Source organism: Phocoena sinus, chromosome 1, assembly GCF_008692025.1.
Source record: "Phocoena sinus isolate mPhoSin1 chromosome 1, mPhoSin1.pri, whole genome shotgun sequence".
In the NCBI taxonomy this organism is placed as follows: Eukaryota; Metazoa; Chordata; class Mammalia; order Artiodactyla; family Phocoenidae; genus Phocoena; species Phocoena sinus.
Window position 1 is genome coordinate 89645802 of NC_045763.1, and position 23994 is coordinate 89669795.

General features: G+C 37.3%; 1 protein-coding gene across 3 annotated transcripts; it reads left to right on the forward strand.

Annotated features, from left to right (window-relative positions):
* Nucleotides 1-479: 479 nt before the first annotated feature.
* On the forward strand, nucleotides 480-22766 carry RTCA (RNA 3'-terminal phosphate cyclase). 3 transcript variants are annotated; one of them, XM_032603378.1, is made up of 11 exons: nucleotides 480-731; nucleotides 830-930; nucleotides 2530-2673; nucleotides 5183-5306; nucleotides 8756-8814; nucleotides 10264-10405; nucleotides 10776-10900; nucleotides 12050-12108; nucleotides 18131-18225; nucleotides 19381-19485; nucleotides 22383-22766. In XM_032603378.1, the coding sequence occupies exons 1-11, from the start codon at nucleotides 687-689 to the stop codon at nucleotides 22482-22484; spliced, it is 1101 nt and encodes a 366-aa protein (XP_032459269.1). In that variant the 5' UTR covers nucleotides 480-686; the 3' UTR covers nucleotides 22485-22766. The 3 variants fall into 3 exon arrangements, with proteins under 3 accessions (XP_032459269.1, XP_032459285.1, XP_032459278.1); XM_032603394.1 differs by having other exon boundaries at nucleotides 493-731; nucleotides 2515-2673; XM_032603387.1 differs by lacking the exon at nucleotides 2530-2673 and having other exon boundaries at nucleotides 493-731.
* Nucleotides 22767-23994: the final 1228 nt, after the last annotated feature.

Consider the following 23994-nt stretch of genomic DNA (forward strand, 5'->3'; position numbering starts at 1 on the left):
ACTCTACACACACACACACACACACACACACACACACACACACACACACACGAAGAACGAGAGGCTCATGGGTATCATCAATGCACCAGGGACACATTTCAAGGGACAGGCTGCAGAGAAGGCAAACCCGACCAGAGACAAGGTGGTCGGTGCATTGCAGGGACCTTTCCTACATCTTCAGCTCTGAGAGTCTCCAGTTCTGGGTACGGCAGGATCCCCGAGAAAACAGAGATAAACACAGATGCTTGCACAAGCCTGCGAGACAACTGGAGATCCGACTAGAGTTGAAAGGTAGGCTTTCGGCAATCTGCGCGTTTTGCTGTGTTCAGGGGGCAAGTCTTCCAGGGACACATTTCCTTCCACGCTCCAGGGAACCTCCCCGGCCACCATCCCTCCTGCTGGACAGCTTCCCATTTGCCGGAATTTTATGGGTCCCGCCTCTTTAAGCGCCGCGCGGCGCGCATGCGCCCTGGCTGTGGGCCTGGCAAACCCGGCTTCTGCACGCAGAGCGGCTTGGTTTGGGTGGGGCGTTCCCGGAGCCGGCGCGTCCTCCGCCTTTACGCGGAGCCCAGCGACCCCGAGCGAGGACAACGCCTCCGGAGCTGCGAGGCAGGGCCCTGCGTCTCCTCTTCCTCCCGCTCGGGCCGAGGCTGAGTCGCGGTTGGCCAGGCCCCAGGACGACCCCCATGGCGGGCCCGCGGGTCGAGGTGGACGGCAGCATCATGGAAGGGGTGAGTACCGAGCCCGAGGCCTGGCGGGTTGCGGCTGCCGTCCGGGCTCCGGCACAGAGCTTGCCCAGCTGATGTCCTCTCTCTTCTCTCCGCACCAGGGCGGGCAGATCTTGAGGGTGTCTACGGCTCTGAGCTGTCTCCTGGGCCTCCCCTTGCGGGTGCAGAAGATCCGAGCAGGCCGCAGCACGCCGGGCCTCAGGTAAGTCGGGGAGCCAGGCGGCGGGACTGGAGGTTGGAGAGCGGGCTGGGGGTTCGGGGCGGGGGACAGGCCATTGGGGGATGGGGGGCGGGTCTTGGGGCTGGGAATCTGGAGCCCGGCGGTGATGCTGGGAAGATCCGCCGGCCCCAGGGTTGAGGACTCTGCAGCCGGGCCTCAGGGGCGGCGGGACGGTGTTCCGGGCTGGGCGGTTAGGCGTAGCCGGGCTTGTGCGCCCTTGAAAGTTTCAAGGGGCAAGTTCAGAAAATAGGCCCATGTTTTCTCTATTTGGCTAGAGTTGTCTCGTTTCCTAATGAGTTATCTTTTAAACGGTTTTCCTGCCTCATCGGGCATTCCAAGTACCCGGAGAGCTCGTAGCAGCGGGCAAGGTAGATCAGGGCAGAACAGCCTCTAGGGCCGGAGGAAACCCCACTTTTTAACCAGTGCATTTTCTGCTGCCGCACGTTTTAGTCTCATGAGGACCCTGAGATGTGTCATTCCAGCTTTCATTCAGACCTCTAGGAAGCTGTGGATATGACCAGGATTATCAGTTGTAGGAGAGGGGAAAATGTTGACAGTTGACTTTGTTTCTTCTGTCTGGGAAGCTAGGCAAGCCACTGTTTTTTAAGTGTCAGGTATATGCACCTGTTAGAAGAGGACCCAGGGGGAAGACAGACTGATTCCTTGTACTTTTTATATATTTCATTCTAATGGATCAACTAACTTTTAGTCTTTTATCCACACTCTGTGTTGAAATTATTAAAAGGCAATTACTGATACGTGTGAATAGTAATTCTCTATGACAGCAGTAGTTTGCAGTAACCCATTTCACCAATAGGGAAATTAATTCATTAAGGCTGTGTGAGGTATTTTATCAGTTTGCTAGGGCTGCCATAACAAAATACCACAGACTAGGTGGCCTAAACAACAGAAATTTATTTTTGCACAATTCTAGAGGCTGGAAGTCCAAGATCGAGGTGCTGGTAGGGTTGGTTTCCTCTGAGGGCCATAAGGGAAGATTCTGTTTCAGGCCTCTCTCCTTGGCTTGGAGGTGACCACCCTCTTGCCCCCTCTTCCCATGCTCATCCCTCTGTGCATGCACCCCTGGTATGTCCTAATCTTCTCTTTTTGTAAGGACACCAGTGAGAGTGGGTTACAGCTCACTCCTGACTGCCTTTTTTAATTTAATCATCTCTTCAGAGGCCTTATTTCTAAATACAGTCACATTGTGAGGTACTTCAACATATGAATTTTAGAGGAACAGAGTTCAGCCCATGCAGGTATCATAGATTATTCAGTGAAATGCAAGTGAGACTGGTGGCACTTAGTTTTATTAGTTTTCCTCTTTTGCATACTTACAATTTGCAACAATATTATCAGCATATATGTTTATAGTTAAAATAACTGGTCTGGAAGGAACCCTTAAAATAATGCCTACCAGCAGGTAGTCTACGTGCATAAAAAGCCAAAAGGAAGCTCTGGCACTTCCTATGGTTAGAGCTTGCTGTTTTCTTGCCATTGAAGTTTTGTAAATGTATCATAAAAAGTGGGGATATAGGCAGTCTGAATGCACACGTTTTGATGCAGTATTATGACCTGAAGGCCTCAGCATTTATCTGGACTGGAAATGATTCGAGATTTCTGTGATGGGCAACTGGAGGGGGCAGAAATCGGCTCAACAGAAATAATGTTTACGCCAGAGAAGATCAAAGGTGGAGTCCACACAGCAGATACCAAGACAGCAGGGTATGTGTCACTTGCATTCCATTTAAGTATGGGTTTTGGAATTAGACCTGGATGCACATGCAGGTACTACCACTTACTGGACAAGTTGCTTAACCTCTTTGAAGCTTTAGTTTCCTCACTTTTAAAAAGGAGATAAAACACTTAGCTTTTAGGGTTAGAGACTGTAAAGTCTCAGATACCTAATTGCTTCCTAATTGTAGCTGTTGCTATACCTATCTAGAATTTTCTCACATGTGTAGTATAGCGTATTTGTTTCTTTAGTTTTATTACTTAGAAAATGAATATCTGAAAACAACTGTAGTTTCATGCTCTATAGTGATAGTAGTCTTTGTGGTGTAGCATATTTAGTTCTTGGCTTACAGCAAATTATGAGCCATCTTCTACTTTTAGTCTAGGTATTTTTATTATCTTTTAATAGATACTTATACAGCCCTATTTAGAAAGTTTTATATATGATCTTGGCTTTTTCTCCCCATTGAAAACTGGATATTTAACAATTAAATTGAGCCTTTATCCCTTTCCAAGAATCCCTCCTTTTATTGATAAAACATGGAGAGCAATTTTTGTGTTTTCTGTGTTATTGGGTGATTGTTATTGTAAGCAGCATCCTTTATCAACATCCTATCCATTTACTAGGAAATCTGGTAAAGTAAGAAATAGTACTGTAAACCCAATGCCAGTTTGTTTCAGAAATGACTGTTTCAAAAAATTATGATTTTTGTTTTAGCTTAAAATGTTTAGTGATGATTGAGATTTGAATTATGATGTGAATAGACTTCTGCTAAAAGGGGCTTGCTGCTAGGCCTAAAGTGAAGTTTGCCAAATGAGAACTTTCTTAAGGGGATTAAAGCATTTTGAGATATCTTTATAGTCAGCTTATTATTTTGGGCATTCTCTAGTACAAAAGGGGGGAAAGAGTTATAGTTAATCAGCTATCTAAAAATTAACACAGAATCATAGAATTTTGAAGCTACAGGAGAGAAGATAGAAACCATGTGTTCCAACCCTTCCTCCACTTTGTGAATGAGAGAGTGAAGACCCTCTGGTGTTAAGTGATTAACCAGAGGTCATAGAGTAAGGGTCAGAGCTAGAATTAGAATCTAGGCCTTCTGGCTTCTAATCCACTAGAACGTATGGGCAGTGAGTTTAAGGTTCATAATCCAGCTCCATTCAGTAGACTCAAACAAGCTTGTTCCTAGTCAGAAAACACATCTTATTTATTTGAATTCTAACATTTTCATCCCTAACTGTGATTACAGTACCATGTGTTTGCTCATGTCTACCTTTGTCTTCGCACTTCCTTACTCTTCTAATATTAAGGTTTTCTTTAGTCTTCTTAGAATCTGATTTTATTGAATGAAAGAGAGACACTTTAGCTGTGTTGGGTTTCTCAGGGAATAAACAGAAGTTCAGTAGTTGTAAACCTATGGTTTATAGTAAACTGAACATTTCCACGTTTTTTTCACTTGCTCCTAGGCTCAATTCCTGAGAACAGGGATTATATTGCATGCATTTTCTCTTATAATGCCTAACACATTATACAGTCAATAAATATTTACTGAATTAATGAAATGCATTATCAGTGATAGAGACTGTCTGACTCAGTACACCTGCATCATTGCTATAAGAAAGTTAAGTAAAGGCTATCTTTTGGTATGTAGAGGCTATGTTGCGCTCCTTTTCAAACTACAGTCTATGTATTAATATGATTGTTTTCCCTTGACTTTGGAGAAGAGATAACAGCTCATTTAGAAAATCTGACCGTTTCATTTTATAAAATGCTACATATTCTATAATTATTTCTTGTGATTTCTCACATTATTTGACTGTAAAGACCAAGCAGAGGTGAGTTATGGTAAGGATTATCTCCTTAACAGTTTTTTCCATGTAAAATATTTGGCTATCAGTCTTCGTAAAACATTATCATACCACAGATGCCAACATGGTAGGAACTGTATCTTTTTTTTTTGTTTTTTTAACATCTTTATTGGGGTATAATTGCTTTACAATGGTGTGTTAGTTTGTGCTTTATAACAAAGAGGAACTGTATCTTAATATCTGGAACGGTGCCTTGTGCATGGTGGAGACTCAGATACAATCATTAGAATATTTCTAGACCTTGATGGTTTTGAATGCATTTTCATAAACTGTTACTTTTAAGAATCCTTTTATAAAAACATTGTAAAGATGCTTTAATTAATTTTTTTTTTTTTACTTCGTTGTAAGATAAAGAAAAGTGTTAGGACTTAACCTAAGATCACACAGCTAATGTATTTAGTATTGGATTCAAACCCAGATTTGCTTATCATTTAAGGCCAGTTCCTTCTACTGCGAAATACTAATCGGATGTTATCATTCAGTCACTGGAGTGTTTTTTAACTTTAAACTTGAGGGCGTGTACCTGCCTTCTCGGTTGTCTGTGCTTCAGCTAATGGTGATACGTAGTTATGTCTCTCTCTTGAGACTTTAAAAAGAAAATGCAGCTAAGCCTGTTCTGCCTTCTCCTTAGGAGTGTATGCCTCTTGATGCAGGTCTCAATGCCCTGTGCTCTCTTTGCTGCTTGTCCATCAGAACTTCGTTTGAAAGGTGGAACTAATGCTGAAATGGCACCACAGATTGATTACACAGCCATGGTAAGGGCTTTTGTTGCTACTGATAAACTAAGATGATCTCACATAGTCTTCTGAATCTCCATTCTCTATTTAAATATATCCTGAATGTTTTTGTGTACATAGCTGTTTAATTTCTTAATGGTGTCTCGTTCTGTTGTGGGAGAGGATAATTATTTTAGATTGTGTGTTGTATCTTAGAACTGTGCTCATAGTGAATTCTTTTTTTTTTTTTTTTTTATAGTGAATTCTTTAAAAAGCCTCAGTTATTGTATACACTATATTACTTGTATGTGTATTATATTACTTATCATATAAGTCTGTTAGTTTCTGAATACAGGGATTATGATTTGGAAGAAAAACTCAAAGTAAGAATTAAATACTATGTTTGACAGGATTGGCGAGGATGTGGAGAAATTGGAACGCTTGCACACTGTTGATGGGAATGCAAAACGGTGCAACAACTATGGAAAACAGTATGGAGTTTCCTCAAAAAAATTAAAAATACAACTACGATATAATCCAGCAATCCCACTTCTCGGTATTATCCTAAAGAGTTGAAATCAGAATCTCCAAGAGAAATTAGCATTCCCATGTTCATTGCAACACTATTCGTAATAGCCAACATGTGGAAACAACCTAAATGTCCATTGATGGATGAAAGGATAAAGAAAATGTGGTATATACATACAGTGGATTACTATTTAGCCTTAAAAAAAATAAAAGTAATTCTAGAATATGTGACAACACAGTTGAACTTTGAGGACATTGTGCTAAGTGAAATGAGCCAGTCACATAAAGACAGTACTGGCATGATTCCACTTATATAAGATATCTAAAGTAGTCAAATTCATGGAATCAAAGAATGGAATGCTAGTTAGGGGAAGGGGGAAATTGGGGAGTTCATATTCATTGGACATAACTTTTCAATACAGTAAGATAAATGAGCTCTAGAGATCTGTTGTACACATTGTAACTATAGTCAACAATATTGTGTTGTACTCTTAAAATAAATCTCATGTTAAATATTCTTACCACAATAAAATAAAATTTTAAAAAATAATTAAATACCATGATTTGACTATAAATTTTTAGAATGATAAAATTCAGTATTGGCATGCTTATACAACTAGTGGGAGAGAAAAGTGGTATCATCTTTTCTTCTCCAGGTTTATTGAGGTGTGGTTATTTATACTAAAATTCACCCTTTGTAGTATACAGTTCTGTGATTTCTAATGTATGATTGTGAACCAGCCACCACAATCAAGATAGAGAATTACTGTAGAAAATTCCATTATCCCTCTTTGTAGTCAATCCCACCCCTCCACCCCTGACAATCAGTGATCTGTTTTCTCTAATAGTTCTGCCTTTTTTTCAGAATGTCATATAAAAGAATAATACTGTATATAGCCTGTTGAGTCTTGTTTTTTTCCCTTAAAATACATCTGATTAGGGGGAGTAGGATGGGGGAGGGATGGATTGGTAGTTTGGAATTAGCAGACGCAAACTATTATATAATAGAATGAATAAACAACAAGGTCCTACTGTGATAGACCATAATGGAAAAGAATATGAAAAAGAATGCATATATATGTATAACTGAAACATTTTTTAAAATAAATAAATAAATAAATTTATTTATTTATTTTATTCTTGCCTCCTTGGGTCTTTGTTGCTACACGCAGGCTTTCTCTAGTTGTGGTGAGCCGGGGCTACTTTTTGTTGTGGTGTGCAGGCTTCTCATTACGGTGGCTTCTCTTGTAGTGGAGCACAGGCTCTAGGCCTGCGGGCTTCAGTAGTTGTGGCACGTGGGCTCAGTAGTTGTGGCTCGCGGGCTCTAGAGCACAGGCGCAGTAGTTGTGGTGCATGGGCTTTGTTGCTCCGTGGCATGTGGGATCTTCCCAGACCACTGCGCCACCAGGCAAGTCCCATAACTGCATCATTTTGCTGTATACTAGAAATTAACACAACATTGTAACTCAATTATACTGTAATAAAATAAATTTTAAAAAATACATCTGAGGGTTTCCCTGGTGGCGCAGTGGTTGAGAATCTGCCTGCCAATGCAGGGGACACGGGTTCGAGCCCTGGTCTGGGAAGATCCCACATGCCACGGAGCAGCTAGGCCTGTGAGCCACAACTACTGAGCCTGCGCGTCTGGAGCCTGTGCTCTGCAACAAAAGAGGCCGTGACAGTGACAGGCCCGCGCACCGCGATGAAGAGTGGCCCCCGCTTGCCGCAACTAGATAAGGCTGTCGCACAGAAACGAAGACCCAACACAGCCAAAAAATAAATAAGCTAAAAAAAAATACATCTGAGAGTCATCCATGTTGCTTGTATCAGCAATAAAAGCTAAGTAGTGTTCTATTATATGGATGTTTGTTTATCAGTACCAGTTTATCCATTCATCAGTTGAAGGACATTTGGACTGTTTCCAGTTTTTGGCAAGTATGAGTAAAGCCACTATAAACACATACAGGTTTTTCTGTCTGAACATAAGTTTTTATTTGTCTTGGGTAAATACCTACAGAGGGGTTGCTCAGTTGTAATCGTAAGTTTATGTCTAACTTTATTGAGAAACTGCCAAATTGTTTTGGCATGCAACGTGGCTGCATTGTTTCGCATTTTCACCAGCGCTGTAGGAGAGTTTCAGCTCTTCTTCATCCTCCCCAGCGCTTGATAGTCTCAGGTTTCAGTTAAAATTTTTTTTGCCATTTTAATAGGTGGCACAGTCTTTTAAAATTCAGTTTGATATAATGAAAGTTAAAGTTAATCTCTCTTCACCTAGTAATACCACTTCAAGGAAATGACCCTAATTACATATTGCGAAATGCAGCAAAAGATAATGTTAAAGGTATTGGAGCAGAGCATTATATACTATAATTATTGTTATATAATATACATAATTATGTAATAATGAAAACTTGGACAATGGTTAGGTAAATTATGCTAGAATGCCATGAAGTCGTTCAAATATTTTTTAGGAGGAATTTTATAATGTTGGGAAAATGCTTTTGTTTATAATGTTAAATGGGGAAAAATGTATAAAATGTTGTGTATGCGGTGAGATTTCAACTATATAAAAAATAACTGAGAACGCACAATGGAATGCTATTCAACACCCCCTGATTTCTTACGGTACACTATATTGAGAAGGTTAGGAAATGCTGGCCTCTGGAGCTAAAAACTGCTAGGATCAAGTTTCCTGAGTTCTGATTTTTTTTTTTTCATTAGATAGACTTGCACAGCTCTGATTAATTAAATGTTAAACTTTTGATTTTAGCTACGTCAGTTATTTTATTTGAAAAATAGAACTAGCCTACACATTTTTTTTTTTTTGCCTACACATTTTTATATCACTGTTTATCCATGGTGCTTCTTTACTACTTCAGTGCAGAGCACTTTTGTTTACTAAATATACTTGCTGACAGTGAATATTGGTGATTAAAGTAACAGTAAACTGATTTTTTCAGGTTTTCAAGCCAATTGTTGAAAAATTTGGTTTCACATTTAATTGTGACATTAAAATGAGGTAAGTTACTTATTTCTTAACCCTTTGACCCACTACCTGTGCTAAAAATAGTGGAAAAGTTAGATCTTAGAGAACTGTCATTCCGTAACCCACTTAATACATATCTTATAGGAAATAATAGTACTTCGTGGCTTAAAAACAGTAAGCAGCAGAGGCATGGGGACTTGAAAGGGAATTGCTACACTGAGGCACCTTCATATCTGGAATTATCCATGCTCACCACAGACAGAATGCTCACTGTGTGCAGACAACTGGAATGGGCACTGCAGGGTCATAAAAGGGATTCTCTTCCATAGAGCGACCAGAATTATTTTTCTAAGAGACATGTTGGGCATTCAGGTTATTTCTCTGTAAGTCTTCCCTTCCCTCTGTAAGGCCACGTAGTAAAAAGGCCATATTTCTTGTTGTAGCATTTAAGTGATTTGCAATCTTATTCCAATTTACTTTTCTAGCTTTATCCTCCCTCCCCTCCATAATTCTAACTACACGATTGCTGCCATTCCCTAAACATACTTTGTACCTTCAGACTTCCATATCTTTGTTCATGTTTTTCTTCCCCTGCTCTCCTAAAAATTGGAAATCCTACATTTTCTGAAAGTGAAACTTGTAATTTCTTATGTGAATTGTCAGTGACTGTGCCTCAGTTGGAGTTCCTATTTACATCTCTCTTGTAGTCCTCCTTACAGCCTGGCTTGTGTCCTAGTAGATTATATGTGGAGCCCCATCTTGCCAGATGGGGAGTTCTTTGTGGATAAGAGCATTGTCATTCTCATCTGTGTGTTCTCAGCATCTCTTATAGAATAAGTGACACTAAATATTTGAGTTGAAATTTTATTAGTCGTTCAGCTACTAAGTATTCATCATATATTTATTGAGCACCTACTATGTGCCAGACATTGTTTTAGGCACTGGAATATAGCAGGAACAAAATAGACCAGGCTCCTACCATTAAGTAGCTTAAGTCTAAAACAGCACTGTTGAATAGAACTTTCTGTACTGAGGGAAATGTTCCTTATCTGTCCAGGATGGTAGTCACTTGATACATATGACTATTGAGCACTTGAAATGTGGCTAGTAGGATTGGGGAGTTAAGTTTTAAATTTTATTAAATTTAAATTTAAATAGAGAATTCCCAGGTGGTCCAGTGGTTAGGACTCTGCACTTTCACTGCTGAGGGTGTGGGTTCAATCCCTGGTTGGGGAACTAAGATCCTGCAAGCTGTGTGTCCTAAATAAATAAATAAATAGATTAATTAATTAATTAATATTCATTTATTCACATGTAGCTTGAGTCTACCATATTGGACAACACAGATCTAAAACATTATTTGGAAGTTTCAAACATGAATTATGTAGTTGGATATCACTCACATGTTATTTTATTGTAAATATTGAGCTTTATTTTTGTCGTGCAATCAGTTTATGTAAGTATTCATGATACTTTTCATAGGGGCTACTACCCAAAAGGAGGTGGTGAAGTGATTATCCGAATGTCGCCAGTTAAACAGTTGAACCCAATAAATTTAACTGACCGTGGCTCTGTGACTAAGATATATGGAAGAGCTTTTGTTGCTGGTGTTTTGCCATTTAAAGTAAGCTATCTAATTCACTTTACTGTATACCTGAAACTAACACAACATTGTAAATCAACTATACTCCAATAAAATAAAAAAAAAAATAAAATAAAGTAATAAAAAATAAAGTTGTCTAGATGATCTTAGAAGTGTATGCATGTCTTGATAAGTATTATATCATCTAAATTTTGAAATTATTGAACTTAATTTTTAAATAAATCTTTTCATTAAAAATTTTTCTTAAAATTCTGTGTTCTCTACTGTTGAAAATTGTGTTTTTATAAGATGCATGTAAAAGTTATTAATTATATGTCTTTGAAAGCTTGAAAGCAATTGTCAAAATAATCATTAATTTATCTTATTCTATTTTTTTGTCTTGCCAAAATAGGTAGCAAAAGATATGGCAGCGGCAGCCGTAAGATGCATCAGAAAGGAGATTAGGGATCTGTATGTTAACATCCAGCCTGTTCAGGAAACTAAAGACCAAGCTTTTGGCAATGGAAATGGAATAATGTGAGACAATATACTTTTTCCTAGATGTTGGTTGAGAGAGCTATGAAATAATTATTCTATTTTAATTAAAGATTTGTCATTTTTTTTGTTTGTTTAAATTTGTAGTTTTAAGAAGATATATTTTTAAGGGCATTCCTACCTAAAACAACAGCATGATGAATTATGATGATTATTTTATTCTGAATTTCTTTTCTGAGGATGGTTTACCTTTTATTACATTATAAGAGCCTTTTTGTTTATCTAGCAAACTTAAATGTTTAAGCTAATCAGAAGTTAGCCTTTGGGCTTCCCTGGTGGCGCAGTGGTTGAGTCTGCCTGCCGATGCAGGGGACACGGGTTCGTGCCCCCGTCCGGGAAGATCCCACATGCCACGGAGCGGCTAAGCCCATGAGCCATGGCCGCTGAACCTGCGCATCTGGAGCCTGTGCTCCGCAACAGGAGAGGCCACAACAGTGAGAGGCCCGCTTACCGCAAAAAAAAAAAAAAAAGTTAGCCTTTGAAGATGATCCTAAGAGAAATATTTCCAGTTGCTTTTCTATATCTCAAATGTGAAGTCAGTTTACAAGTAAATATTAGATATGGCAAAGATCTATTTAAAAAAGAAATATAGTATATTAATCCATTTAGTAGTTATTGATTTATGTGTTATAAAAATGCTTTAATTAATATTTTTGAAGAATAAAGGTATCTTTTGTGGATATTTAAATTTAAGCTTTCTTTTTCAGATTTTCTATTAAAGGGTTTAAAGTAAATGCATTTTCTTTGTATGATAATACTATCTAAAAACCATAAAACAAAACCAGACATCTCTGTAGAAAGACCTTTTCATTTAAGATAATGAGTGCAGTATGCCTTTGAAATGGTACCCCTTAGTGCTGATGACAAGACTTCTGGGAGGGCCATTCCTTACCTATGAGTGGATTAGAATCTAGTGTGACTTCTTGTCCAAAGTGCTGAAAGATACTCATACCCTGATGAAGATGGAGAATGCTAATCATGCTGCTCCCTGTATGAAGACTTTCACTTTTGTAATATACTAGCCAGATCTAATTCTGCTTATTTAATAGTCACTGTTCTCCTGTGTTGTATTTGCATGTAATTTTGGAATATTTATAGCATAGATAGTAATACTTTTTTTTCCCTATATAGCATTATTGCTGAGACATCCACTGGCTGTTTGTTCGCTGGATCATCGCTTGGTAAACGAGGTATAGCTAAATGAAGGGGGTCCACTGTTCTCAGTGCTACTGTACAATTCTTTAATTATCTGTCAGGATTAGGATGTTGTAGAATGATGGATAACAAGTTTGAAAGGATATGGTTAACTGATTCTGTTTTAGAGTCAATTAAATTTTCAGTCTTTCCCCCAACTTTATGCTTTTAAAATTTTCAAACTTATAGAGAAGTTGAATGATTAGTGAATATCCATACACTAGATTCACTGGTTATGAACCTTTAGCTACGTGTTGTGTGTGTTTCTGAACCATCTCTGCAAGTTGCAGGTACCAAGTCTCACCCCTGAATACTGCAGCGTGTCCATCCAAAGAATAATATCTGCATAATCACATTACCATTTTTATACCCAAGGAATCTATTATGTATGTATTTTTTTTTAAGATTTTTTTTTTTGATGTGGACCATTTTTAAAGTCTCTATTGAATTTGTTACAATATTGCATCTGTTTTTATTTTTTGGCTTTTTGGCAGTGAGGCATGTGGGATCTTAGCTCCCTGACCAGGGATTGATCCCGCACCTCCTGCATTGGAAGGTGAAGTCTTAACCACTGGACTGCCAGGGAAGTTCCCTGTTACATTCAGACATAACCAGATACCTCCAAAATATTCTTTAGAGCAGTATGGGGTTTTTTGTTTGCTTGTTTGTTTGTTTTTGAGCACACACAGCATTTGTTTGTCATGTCTGTTTAGTTTTTTTTTTTTAAACCACAGAATAGTCTTTTCACCTTTTTTTTCCTTTCATGATATTTACGTTTTGAAAAGTCCAGGCCATTTTCTCATAGGATTTTCCATAATTTGAATTTGTCTGATTATCTCATGATTAGATTTATTCAGGTTAAACATTTTTAGTGAGAATATTGCACAGGTGACTTTGTGTACATTCTATTGTATCACATCAGGGTGCATGTAATGTCAGTATGCCCTTTATCAGTACAGCTCACTGATCACTTAGTTAAGGTGGTGTTCTCCAGGTATGTCTGCTATAAAGGTTCCTTATTTATTTATTTATCTACCTACCTATCTGTCTGTCTGCCTGCCTGTCTCTACCATGCTTTGCAGCATGTGGGATCTTAGTTCCTCGACCAGGGATTGAACCCGTGCCCCTTGCAGTAGAAGCATGGAGTCCTAACCACTGGACCACCAGAGAATTCCCCCTTTTCCCATTATAATTAATAAATACTCTGGGATAATACGTTGACACCATCTGATCATCCTGTCTCAATACAACATTCATCCAGTGGTTTTAGTATCTGTTGATGGTTCTTCCCTGCATCAGTTATTACAGTGTTGATTTCAAAATACGGAATGTTTTTGTAAAAGGGAAATTTCTGTAGTATTTGGTATATTTGGGAGAGTAGATACATGTATGCATCTGTTGGTTAGTATTTAAAGTTACTTTTGCCATTGAGGCAACTTCTAATTGAACTTTTCACTGTGTGGCAGTTGATTGCTTTATTCCTACTTTGTAGCATCTTTAAAAGATGCTTACCCTCACTGTGCCATTTAACCACATTATTACTGCTGAATACAAAAACTTCAAGTAATTTTAGTCTGCTCAGTTGGTTGATCTAGATACAGTTGGGTGTCAAATCTAACCAGTGTAATAGAATAGGTAAAATCAACACCTTCGGTTGACTGGACATAAATGAATTCTGTTTAAAACCGTGCTGTTCAATGTGTGGTTGGCAGACAGGTAGCATATGGGTATCATCTGAGAGTTTGCTGGAAATACCAATTTTGGGGCCCACCTCATGTATCAGATCAGAATCTTTGAGAGTGGGGTCCAGGAATCTGTTTGAACAAGCTCTCTAAGGTATTATAAAATTTGAGAAATAGTGATCAAAAACATATATTTAGTGTATACTCATTACTTGTTAGGTGCAGTGAGGAATCAGCATGGATCAGTGAGCCGCTACATGCAATATCTTTAAGCCTTGAGAGGGCAAAGATAATGCAAAATATAAAGCAGAGACTAGGGCCCTATGTTACAAGTAGTAAGTGCTTGGCAGGCATTGGGTGGAATGTGAGTTTAGTTTGTTTGTATTATCGTTGGGTACCAAGATGTGCTAGGTACTATGTATGAAGGATTCAGAAGTAAGAGTCACAATTTCTGCCTCCTGGCTTAGTCTGGCAGAGGAGACAGACCAATGCTGTGATTGTTTTATCCCCAGGGCACCATAGGAACACAGGAGAAGAACAGCTTATTCTTTGGGGGCTGATTGACCCCAAATCTGTCTTGTGACATTCAGTGATCCTCCAGTGGGTTCTGTAGATAAGTAGAAGTTAGATAGAAAAGTGAGAGCTAAGGAAGAAGGACAAAGGAAAGTGCTGACATAAAAGTGTAGTTCTGTGTTTGGGCAACTAGAACCATATGTGATGAGTACAGGATCTGGGTCAATGCAGAGAATGAGGTTAGAGAGGTCAACAGATATTTGAAGGGCTTTATAGGCCTTATAAAGGAGTTTGGATTTCATCCTGAAAACATAAAGATTTTAAGGAGGAATGTAATTCCAGGTCTTTGGAATTTAGTCTGATAGCTGTGTAGAGGATTAGAGGAAAACCATAGTGGAGGCAGGAAGACAAGACTCTGTTAACAGCAGTTCAGGTCAGAAATGGTGAGGACCTACACCAAGGAAATGCAGGGACTGAGTCTAGAGAGATGAGTACTGATATAAGGGTATTTAGGAGGGTGAATAGACAATTTGGTGATTAGCGGAAATGGGGGGTGAGGGATGCAGTGTAATGACCTTCTAGATTTCTAACTTGGGTAACTGGAAATACTTAAAACTTGTGAATATGGGAGGCAGAGTTAGTTTGCCAGGGTAGAAGATAGTTTTGGATATGTTGTATTGACATCATAAAGGGACCGTTACTCTGTTATGAGCAGTACTTGGAATTAACTTTACTGCCAGTCCTGAAAACGTTTCTTTCCTAATATTCCATAAACATTTTTTTTCACTTTGTCATATGAGAGTTTTTACTTTGGAGTTGTCTTTGGACAACACTCATGTAGAATGCACAGTACTTATTTTTAGACTTATAGTGGTAGGAGGGAATAGAGGATAGCTCAGCAACACTTACTGAGGTTGCCTGACTCCTTCTGGTGCCTGCCCTTGTTTCCTGTCAGACACATAAGTCAAAGGAGATGTCATTAGCAATTGCAAACACCTTGGGGTCTTCTCTCTTAGTCTAGGTAGTCTATATATTAAGCATCTCAGAGAATGTCATGGATCCCAATATCCAGATCCCCTTTTTATTTCTGATTTAAATTAACTAGAAAATTACTAGACTCTGAATCCTAATGTTTAAGTGTTATTGTCAGAAGCAACATTGGCTGGTTGTGCACACCACCATATGTATTAGAAGCAGTAGGTTGTAACTAGTCATGTTTTTGTCATTGTCTCAGTTACTAAAACTATTTTGGCCTTAGTTTCCTTATCTATTGAGTGAGAGAGTTAGCCTGAAGAATCTCTGAAATCCTTCCAGTTATAACATTCTTTAATCCTGTTGCAAAGGTGAGGTTTGTTTGTGGTTTTTTTTTTTTGTTTTTTTTTTGTTTTTGAGGGAATCTTGCAGTTTTAGATGGAGGCAGTGTATTATAACAGAGAGCACTAAACTGAGAGCAAGAAGACCTAAGTTTTGGTCCTATGTCTGTCATTATCTTACATGGTGACTGGGCTTTCCTTATCTGAAAAATGAGATTGGACCATTATCTATGTATAAGAATCCCTTCCAACTTTATATGATTGCTATATGTACAGAATGTATTTGTCTTTACATAGTTGAATATCTGTGTATTCGTTGATTTCTCATCTTTCAGTTAGTGTTCTTTACTATGGGACAAATCAATTTGCTAAGATGAATTATGACTCTGGTTTATCAATCCTATTTCTTATGTATGGAAACTGCCTAGCTTGTAGTAAGCACTTTTTTTCTCCTTCAGTATATGTGGTAATTCATGGCATCTCTCTGATGCTATGATCAGTCCTTTAGCTTTCTCTGTTCAGCCTGATAACTTTATAGTTTTGTCCTTTTAATAAGCTAGAAGAACCCCCAAATCATTGAATATTCATTTTAATTTGTTATAAACCATCAAAATTGAGACCATTTTAAGAAACCTCTAGAATATCAGAAGAGTATTTGTCAGAAAAGCCTTAAGTTTTCAGAAGAAACTAGGATTTTGCTCTTTTGTTTAGAACATAATACTAATAAGAAAAATTCTCATAATTACTTCATTTTGTTCAGTTGCCACAGACCGCTAGTAATAGGTGGTAATTATGTTAGATCCATTCATACCATTATTCGCTCTCAAGGTGGCTGGGTAGGAAGGAATGTGAATGGCTCTGAGAAGTACTTTGCCCCTACACAGAGAAACCTTGAGAAACCTTAGTGTGTCTACTGCTCTCTGATACTATTGATACAAAGCCAGGAATTCCTTCCTTCTCCTTCACATCCTCCATGCAAATTTTAGCCATTCTTCAAGGTCTCACCTAAGTCCTTCATGTTCCATGAAACCTTCTCAAGTTATTCTAGAACCTATAATTTCCTTTTCTGAAATCGCATTGGATATATAGTTTATACCATAGAGCTTAGCACTTATCCTCAAATACTCTTATATATGAGTATTTTCTGATGTCTCCTTAGCAAAGGAACCAGTTTCTATCACTTAGTATGGTACACACATAGTAGGTACTCAATAGTAACTATTTTTATTAATAGCTTATTATAAACCAGTCTTGGTAATAGAAGCTTTATAAATATTATCTCTAATTTTAGCAAGTTTGCAACTTAGGAATTATCATCTCCATCTCCATCTGGAAGAAGAAATGGAAAAGGCAAAGTGGTTTACCCAAGAAGTTAAGATTCATACATATTCCAAACCACTTCATTCAGTCATGTAAATACTTGCCTGATTGATGTTGTGAAGATAGTTTAATTTGTTATATTATTATAATAATTGCTGTAAGGGAAAAAATGGTTAAAATTTGATTTCCCCTATTCTGGTAAATTTTATCAAGACATACATATAGTCAAATGAATTTCCAAATATAAAATAAAAATAACTACATTCTCATTTTTCAAAGGACATTTTCATTTGTAGCCAAGGGTTCATTTAGTTTAAAGTAAATAAAAAGAATCATTTGACATTCCACTACTTCTGATGGACTTATTTTGTATTCAGCATTGTACCAAATACTTGTGGTATGTGTAGAGAAGTAGGAAGTAGAACATGGGAATAAATTTTCTGACTTACTTTCAAAGTTAGGTGATACCGGCAAGTTCCCTGGTGGTCCAGTGGTTAGGACTCCGTGCCCTCACTGCCAGGGGACAGGTTTAATCCCTGGTCGGGGAACTAAGTTGCTGTAAGCTGCGTGGCACAGTAAATAAATACATAAATAGTTCAAATCTTAAAGGAATAAAACTTTATGATATTTGATCTGAGAATTTTTATCTGTTCTTCCTTAGATGAAAATTATCTGACTTTAAAAAAAAATCCTTTAATTCTAATGGAATCGGCTGCCGACTAATTGTAGCATATATGAATTGCAAATTTAAAATTTTGAAATCAAGGTGTAGTGTTATAGGGTCATAACTTAGTTGTAAATTGGTTTTATAATTAGTACTTCTTTTTTTTTTCTTTGGCCGCGCCGTGTGGCATTCGGGATCTTACTTCTCTGACCAGGGATAGAACCCGTGCCCCCTGCAGTGGAAGCACGGAGTCTTAACCACTGGACCTCCAGGGAAGTTCCCCTATAATTAGTACTTCTTAAACAGGGCCAAAGCAGCCTGTGTGTTCTTCCACTTGTGCATTTAATAAAATATTTGCATATGCTAAGCTCTCAGAAGATTAAATATACACGAAGATTTTATCCTAAAGGTTGCATTGGGTGAGTTCAGAGGCCTAAAAGATATTACACCAGTGCTAACTGGGATATATTAAACTTTTTGCCTCTTAGTAATTAATTTAGTTTTTTTTACATTGTGCCTGTTGTAGGTGTTAATGCAGACAAGGTTGGAATTGAAGCTGCTGAAATGCTGTTAGCAAATCTTAGACATGGCGGTGCTGTGGATGAGTATCTGCAAGACCAGGTAATGACACTTTTAGGATAAAAACCATCAAGCCTATTAGATTCAAATATTGGGCAATTAGATTGAATATAAATTTTAGTCAATTGACTTTCAGACACTGATTGGTATGTCCTAGTTCAATCCATTTTTTAGGTATTTTTCTGGAATTTATATACCATAAATTTCAGTTCTCATCTTACTTGACCTGGCTATGGCATTTGGCACAATTGAGCACTCCTTCCTTCTTGAAATACTTTGTTCGCTTGCTTTCTGAAATACTGTTATTATCTTTGTATGTCGCTAACCTTACATTCTAGTCTCTTTGCAAGTTTGTTATTGTTGTTTGCCTCTTCTCAACTTGTAAGTTTTGGAGAGCCCTTGGCTTAGGCTCTGTTGTTTATCTGTATTCAGTCCCTCAGTTATTTTGTACAGTCTCATGGCTTTAGTACCATCTGTATGCTGACAGCTCCTAAATTTATATCACTAGCCCAGACCTTTCTCCTTGACTGCATGCTCATAATATTATGCCTGTCAACATCTCTGCTTGGATGTGTCATGCACCTCTCAAACTTAATATATCTACTCACATTGAGAAGTGCTAGTGAATATTTCCAAATACAGTCTTTTTATGGTGCACTGTCTTGATAGATTTTCCTTTCTACCATAGTTTTTTCTCCTTAGTAGCAAATCAGATGTCTGTGTTTAGAAATGTATTACTCAAGATTTCTTGACCAGTTTCTTAAGACAGTTTTCCTTATTTCTAGTCTCTTCCTTCTTACTAGTCTGTACTCCAGTAATTCTGTATTAGTGTATTTATTTATGTGTTAAAATGTTGTAATTCTAGAGTATGGAAGAAACTTTCATATTATGTATAATAGCTTGCAAAGATAGTTGGTCTGATTAAATTTATTAACTTTCAACTCTATATTCTTAAACATTAATTTAAAAAATCTATATTGAGGTCTGCTACTAAGCATTTCTGTGCTACACCACAGACTTTTGGTAACACAGGTTTTGTATCATCTTAAGACTTTTGGAAACCTAAAGAAATAGAAATTCTTTTTTAGCTATGTTGATTTCTAGTATCAATAGTATTTTCATATGGAAAGCAGTAGAATTTTAACCCCAAATATTAGTAAATGTGTGAGAGTTTTCTTCTTGTTCTTTTTTTAACAGCTGATCATTTTCATGGCATTAGCCAGTGGAATTTCCAGAATAAAAACAGGACCAGTTACACTCCATACCCAAACGGCTATACATTTTGCTGAACAACTAGCAAAGGTGAGTATTCTATCAGAAAGAGTAATTGATTTTCACTTTGGCCAATTTGGAGTCACATTTTAATCAACAGAAAACTTAATAGTAATTGTAATTGCTGTCATTCGGTGAACACTTCCTATGTGGCAGACACTGAGCTCACTCAGCAGTGAAGCTGAGTTGTCTCACTCTGCATGACCATTTTAGGTGGCTATTTATTATTAATCCCATTTTACTTATGAGTATAGTGAGGCAGAGGAATTAATTGCTCAAGATAGTTTCTTAGTGGCAGGACTGAGCTTTGAGCACACTGGGAGAGCATACATCTAAGCTCATGTGTGGTAGGTACTGCCTTCCAGTAAGTGAAGATGTTTTAGTGGGAACTATAAAATCAAATCACAAGGGGTTTGCAGTGGGCTATAAACTTAAATTATTTATATAAAAATTTTAAATGTTTTATTTTATTTTCTTGTGATTTTATTGGGGTAGACTAGAGTATTTGCTGGACTTCTAACACTTACCAGTCCTTTCAGCTTCAGAAAAGTAGATTTATAATTTTTTTTTTTTTTTTAATTTGGCTGCACTGCATGGCTTGTGGGATCTTAGTTCCCCGACTAGGGATCGAACCCGGGCCCTCTCAGTGAAAGCACTGAGTCTTAACCGCTGGACCACCAGGGAATTCCCTAGATTTATAATTTAGAAAATAGAGGAAAAAAGCTGTCCCTAACTCCCCCTTGCCAGTAAAACCACTCTTGACGTTTAGGTATTCTCCTCCTCTCTTAAAATTGTTTCTCTTTGCATTTGTTTGCAGTTAATGCATACAGCTTCATTTCTTGCTTTTTTCAGTAATGTGTGGCATATTTCCATTTTGCCATAGTCTTTATAATGTAATTTTATAAAATACTATGAAATTTATAACTTAGAATTTTATGAAGGAAGGTGCTGACCTTAAGCATTTTAAAAAGTTATAAAAATAATGTACAGTAGTATTAAGAAATTAAGCATTACAGAGGTGTACCAAGCTCAAAGCCGCGGTTGCCCTACTCCTAACATGTTATTTGTATGTACTTTTATAATAATAATATGTACTTTTTTTGTTGTTATTAGAAAGGATAGGTAGATTTTGGTTAAATTGTGGGAAAAGGCTTGATAGGAGGCAAAGGCAAATTATATTTGATGTCAAAAGATAGTTAATTGTATTTTTTATTATTCTACTTACGCTGTATTTTGTAACTACTATTTGTCTCCCCACGTAGACTGTGATCTTCTTGATAGCAGAGACAAGGCTGTATTCATTCTTTTCTTTTTTTTTTTAATAAATTTATTTATTTAATTAATTTATTTTTTGCTGCATTGGGTCTTCGTTGCTGCACGTGGGCTTTTTCTAGTTGGGGCGAGCGGGGCTACTCTTCATTGTGGTACACGGGCTTCTCATTGCGGTGGCTTCTCTTGTTGAGGAGCATGAGCTCTAGGCGTGTGGGCTTCGGTAGTTGTAGCATGCAGGCTCAGTAGTTGTGGCTCGTGAGCTCTAGAGCACAGGCTCAGTAGCTGTGGCACATGGGCTTAGTTGCTCCACGTCATGTGGGATCTTCTCGGACCAGGGATCGAACCTGTGTCCCCTACATTGGCAGGCAGATTCTTAACCACTGTGCCACCATGGAAGCCCTGTATTCATTCTTTCTACAGTACTTTGCTCATAGTAGACACTCACATGTTATTTGAAGTGAATACACAGTGGAAAGTGCCGTGAACTGGAATTTTTAGCTCTGGTTTCTTGTTCAGCTTTGTTGTGTTTTAACTCAGTGATTTGGGGCAAAGGTGCTTCATCATTCTGTGTCTCAGTGCAGATAATTCATCAGTAAGGTCAGAGAGTGTGCTGTAGTCCCTATGGCTCCTTCCAGCTGTAAATTTTTGTAGTTTTCAGTAGGTTTATATATAGGCTAGAAATGATTTCCATAATTGTTACCCGTGTTTCATATTTATATAGTGCTTATAATTTGAGAAAAATATATATACTATATAAATTGTTTGTCTAGCTCAGAATTCAGATTCAGTGTTTATTCATTCAACAGTAATTTTCAGTGTCCAGTGTGTCAGCGCACTGCCACATAATACTGAAACTGGAATAATTTGTAAATGTTACAGTTCAACAGGGCCTTGGAGTAGTGGTTTTCAAATTGTATTTCAGAGAATCAAAAGGTTTTAGGCATACTTGAAATCCCTTTGTCACAAATTCAGTCAGCCTACTCAGTTGTTTTGATTTTAATTCAGTTTTCTTAGAATGAATACATTTGCTTTTTAAAAAATCATGTTTCCACAATATAATGATAGAGGTCAAATGTTTCAAAGCCAAACTTGAATTAGTTAAGTGAAAAATACGTTAAGCCCAATAAAGATGAATGAAGATGTTAATTGTTACCTCCCTCTACCTTTCTACTCTGAACTAGGTATTTTAAATAGTATATTAAGGGAATTACCAAGAAAATTTGAGGGAATTAAAGGGTATTTTTTATACTTGACAAGATAAAAGAAGTATAAATGCTTCAGTGCCATGTTTTAGAAAAATTTTAGGAAGTAGGTAGTAGAGATGCATTATTATTAACAGTTGAGATTTAAAATTTTATATTTGCTTAAGCTGTACTCCTGGGAGGTTCTGATTCAGTGGGTATGGAGTAGGGCCCAGGCTGTATATTCTGACAGAACTCCACAGCTATGTATACCTCTGAACAAGGACCATCCTTCTGGAACAGAATATTTTATATATAGGCCATTGAATTTCTCATGAGTCATTTGATCTTTGTATCTCTAGCTTCAATAAAATGAGTTTGGTATTAACTACTGCCTGTTTAAGCTGGAGTTGTGGGCTCGTCCCTCTATCGCTTTTCATATTATTTATATACTAAATGCTCTTCTGGTTTCAGGCTAAATTTACTGTGAAGAAATCAGAAGATGAAGAAGATGCTTCTAAAGATACTTACATTATTGAGTGCCAAGGAATCGGGATGACAAATCCAAATCTATAGGGTATTTGCCTCTTAAATGATACCTCAATGATACATTGCACTAATCATTTCATAAATATTATATAGAACAATGAATAAGCAGTAACTTATTATAGGCCCTGACTTAAATTTGGAGATGAAATACAGAAAGTTCTAGATTTGCTGAGACTGCTTCGTCCTATTAATCTCACTTTGACTGTCTTCTGAGATAGATAGGGACAGCGAAATTTAAGAGTTGGTGAATATGTATGATAGCTGATTGCAGTATTAAAGTATTGAAATAAAATATTCTTTTCACCTGAAGTGTGTTTTTATTTTTGATATAGTATATTAAGTTATGGATGTAGATTTGATCTGTAATTTGTGTATGATTCTAATCACTACTAGAATCTCATGTAAAATTTAATGAGACAACTTTGTACACATGTACTTGCTGTGTCAACAATAACGTTTAATAAGCATTGTCTCATTATATGTATCTTCTTTCTAGTGGGTATTTGGTAGATATTGATTTTGAATCTGTTGAATATGTTGTGAAAGCTAAACAAAGAGAATTGCAAATTTTCAACCCTAGTAAATTTGGCCAAATCAGCCCCAGGTATGTTTTTGTTCGGCTTATAGTATTAAAAAAATAATTGCCTTTAGAACAGAATTCTTTTCATTACTCTCTATTATAGTCTTACCTAGCCTGTTCCACATTTAGATTACTTCCTGGTCCCTGTAGGCAGTTGAGGTTGTGACTCAAATGAAACTAGTTTTATGTAACAGCTAAATATGCCATATTGTAATATAGTGAGGAATTCATTCAGACTTAGTTCTGTATTGGACTTAATCTGGTAATGATTAAAACGTAGTACAAGATTGGGATTGACATATATACACTAATATGTATAAAATCGTTAACTAATAAGAACCTGATATATAAAAAAATAAATAAAATAAAATTCAAAAAAAACCCAAACAAACAAAAAAAACAGTACAAGATACAGATCCAGAAGATGATATTATAAAACATTCAGAAAGTGCAGAATTAGTCTGTATAAAAAGGTGTAATGAAAATAACTACTCCACGTACATAATCGCAATTCTTGTCAGTGATTTCTGTGGCCTTGGACAGTTGAGTTCAATTTGTTTTAAATATGATGATGATAGTATTGCTTGCTATTTGTATTTTCAGGGAGTAAATTTTATAAGTTAATTTCTATAACACATAAGGCATGAAATGTCTTTCTATTTTAGAGTCAAACTACACTTTTAGTATAGCTGTTGGAGGGGCTGTGATAAGTTTGGGGGTTTTAAGACTAGTGGTGATACCTGCTGCTTCTGATGAGGTGTGTGGCAGTGTTAACGAGGTAGGTTGGAATGCAGAGATTGGGAATTTTGGAGCAAGAGATTTAAGGTCAGCAGTGTACATGATGGGTTTATGATTAATCTTGGCTTGGGTGTGTCACTACTGTTAGTCTCAGCTTGGGTAAAATAAAGGTGGGACTACTGCAAAGAAATTTTTGTGAAGTTCTTGAAGAAGATGTTT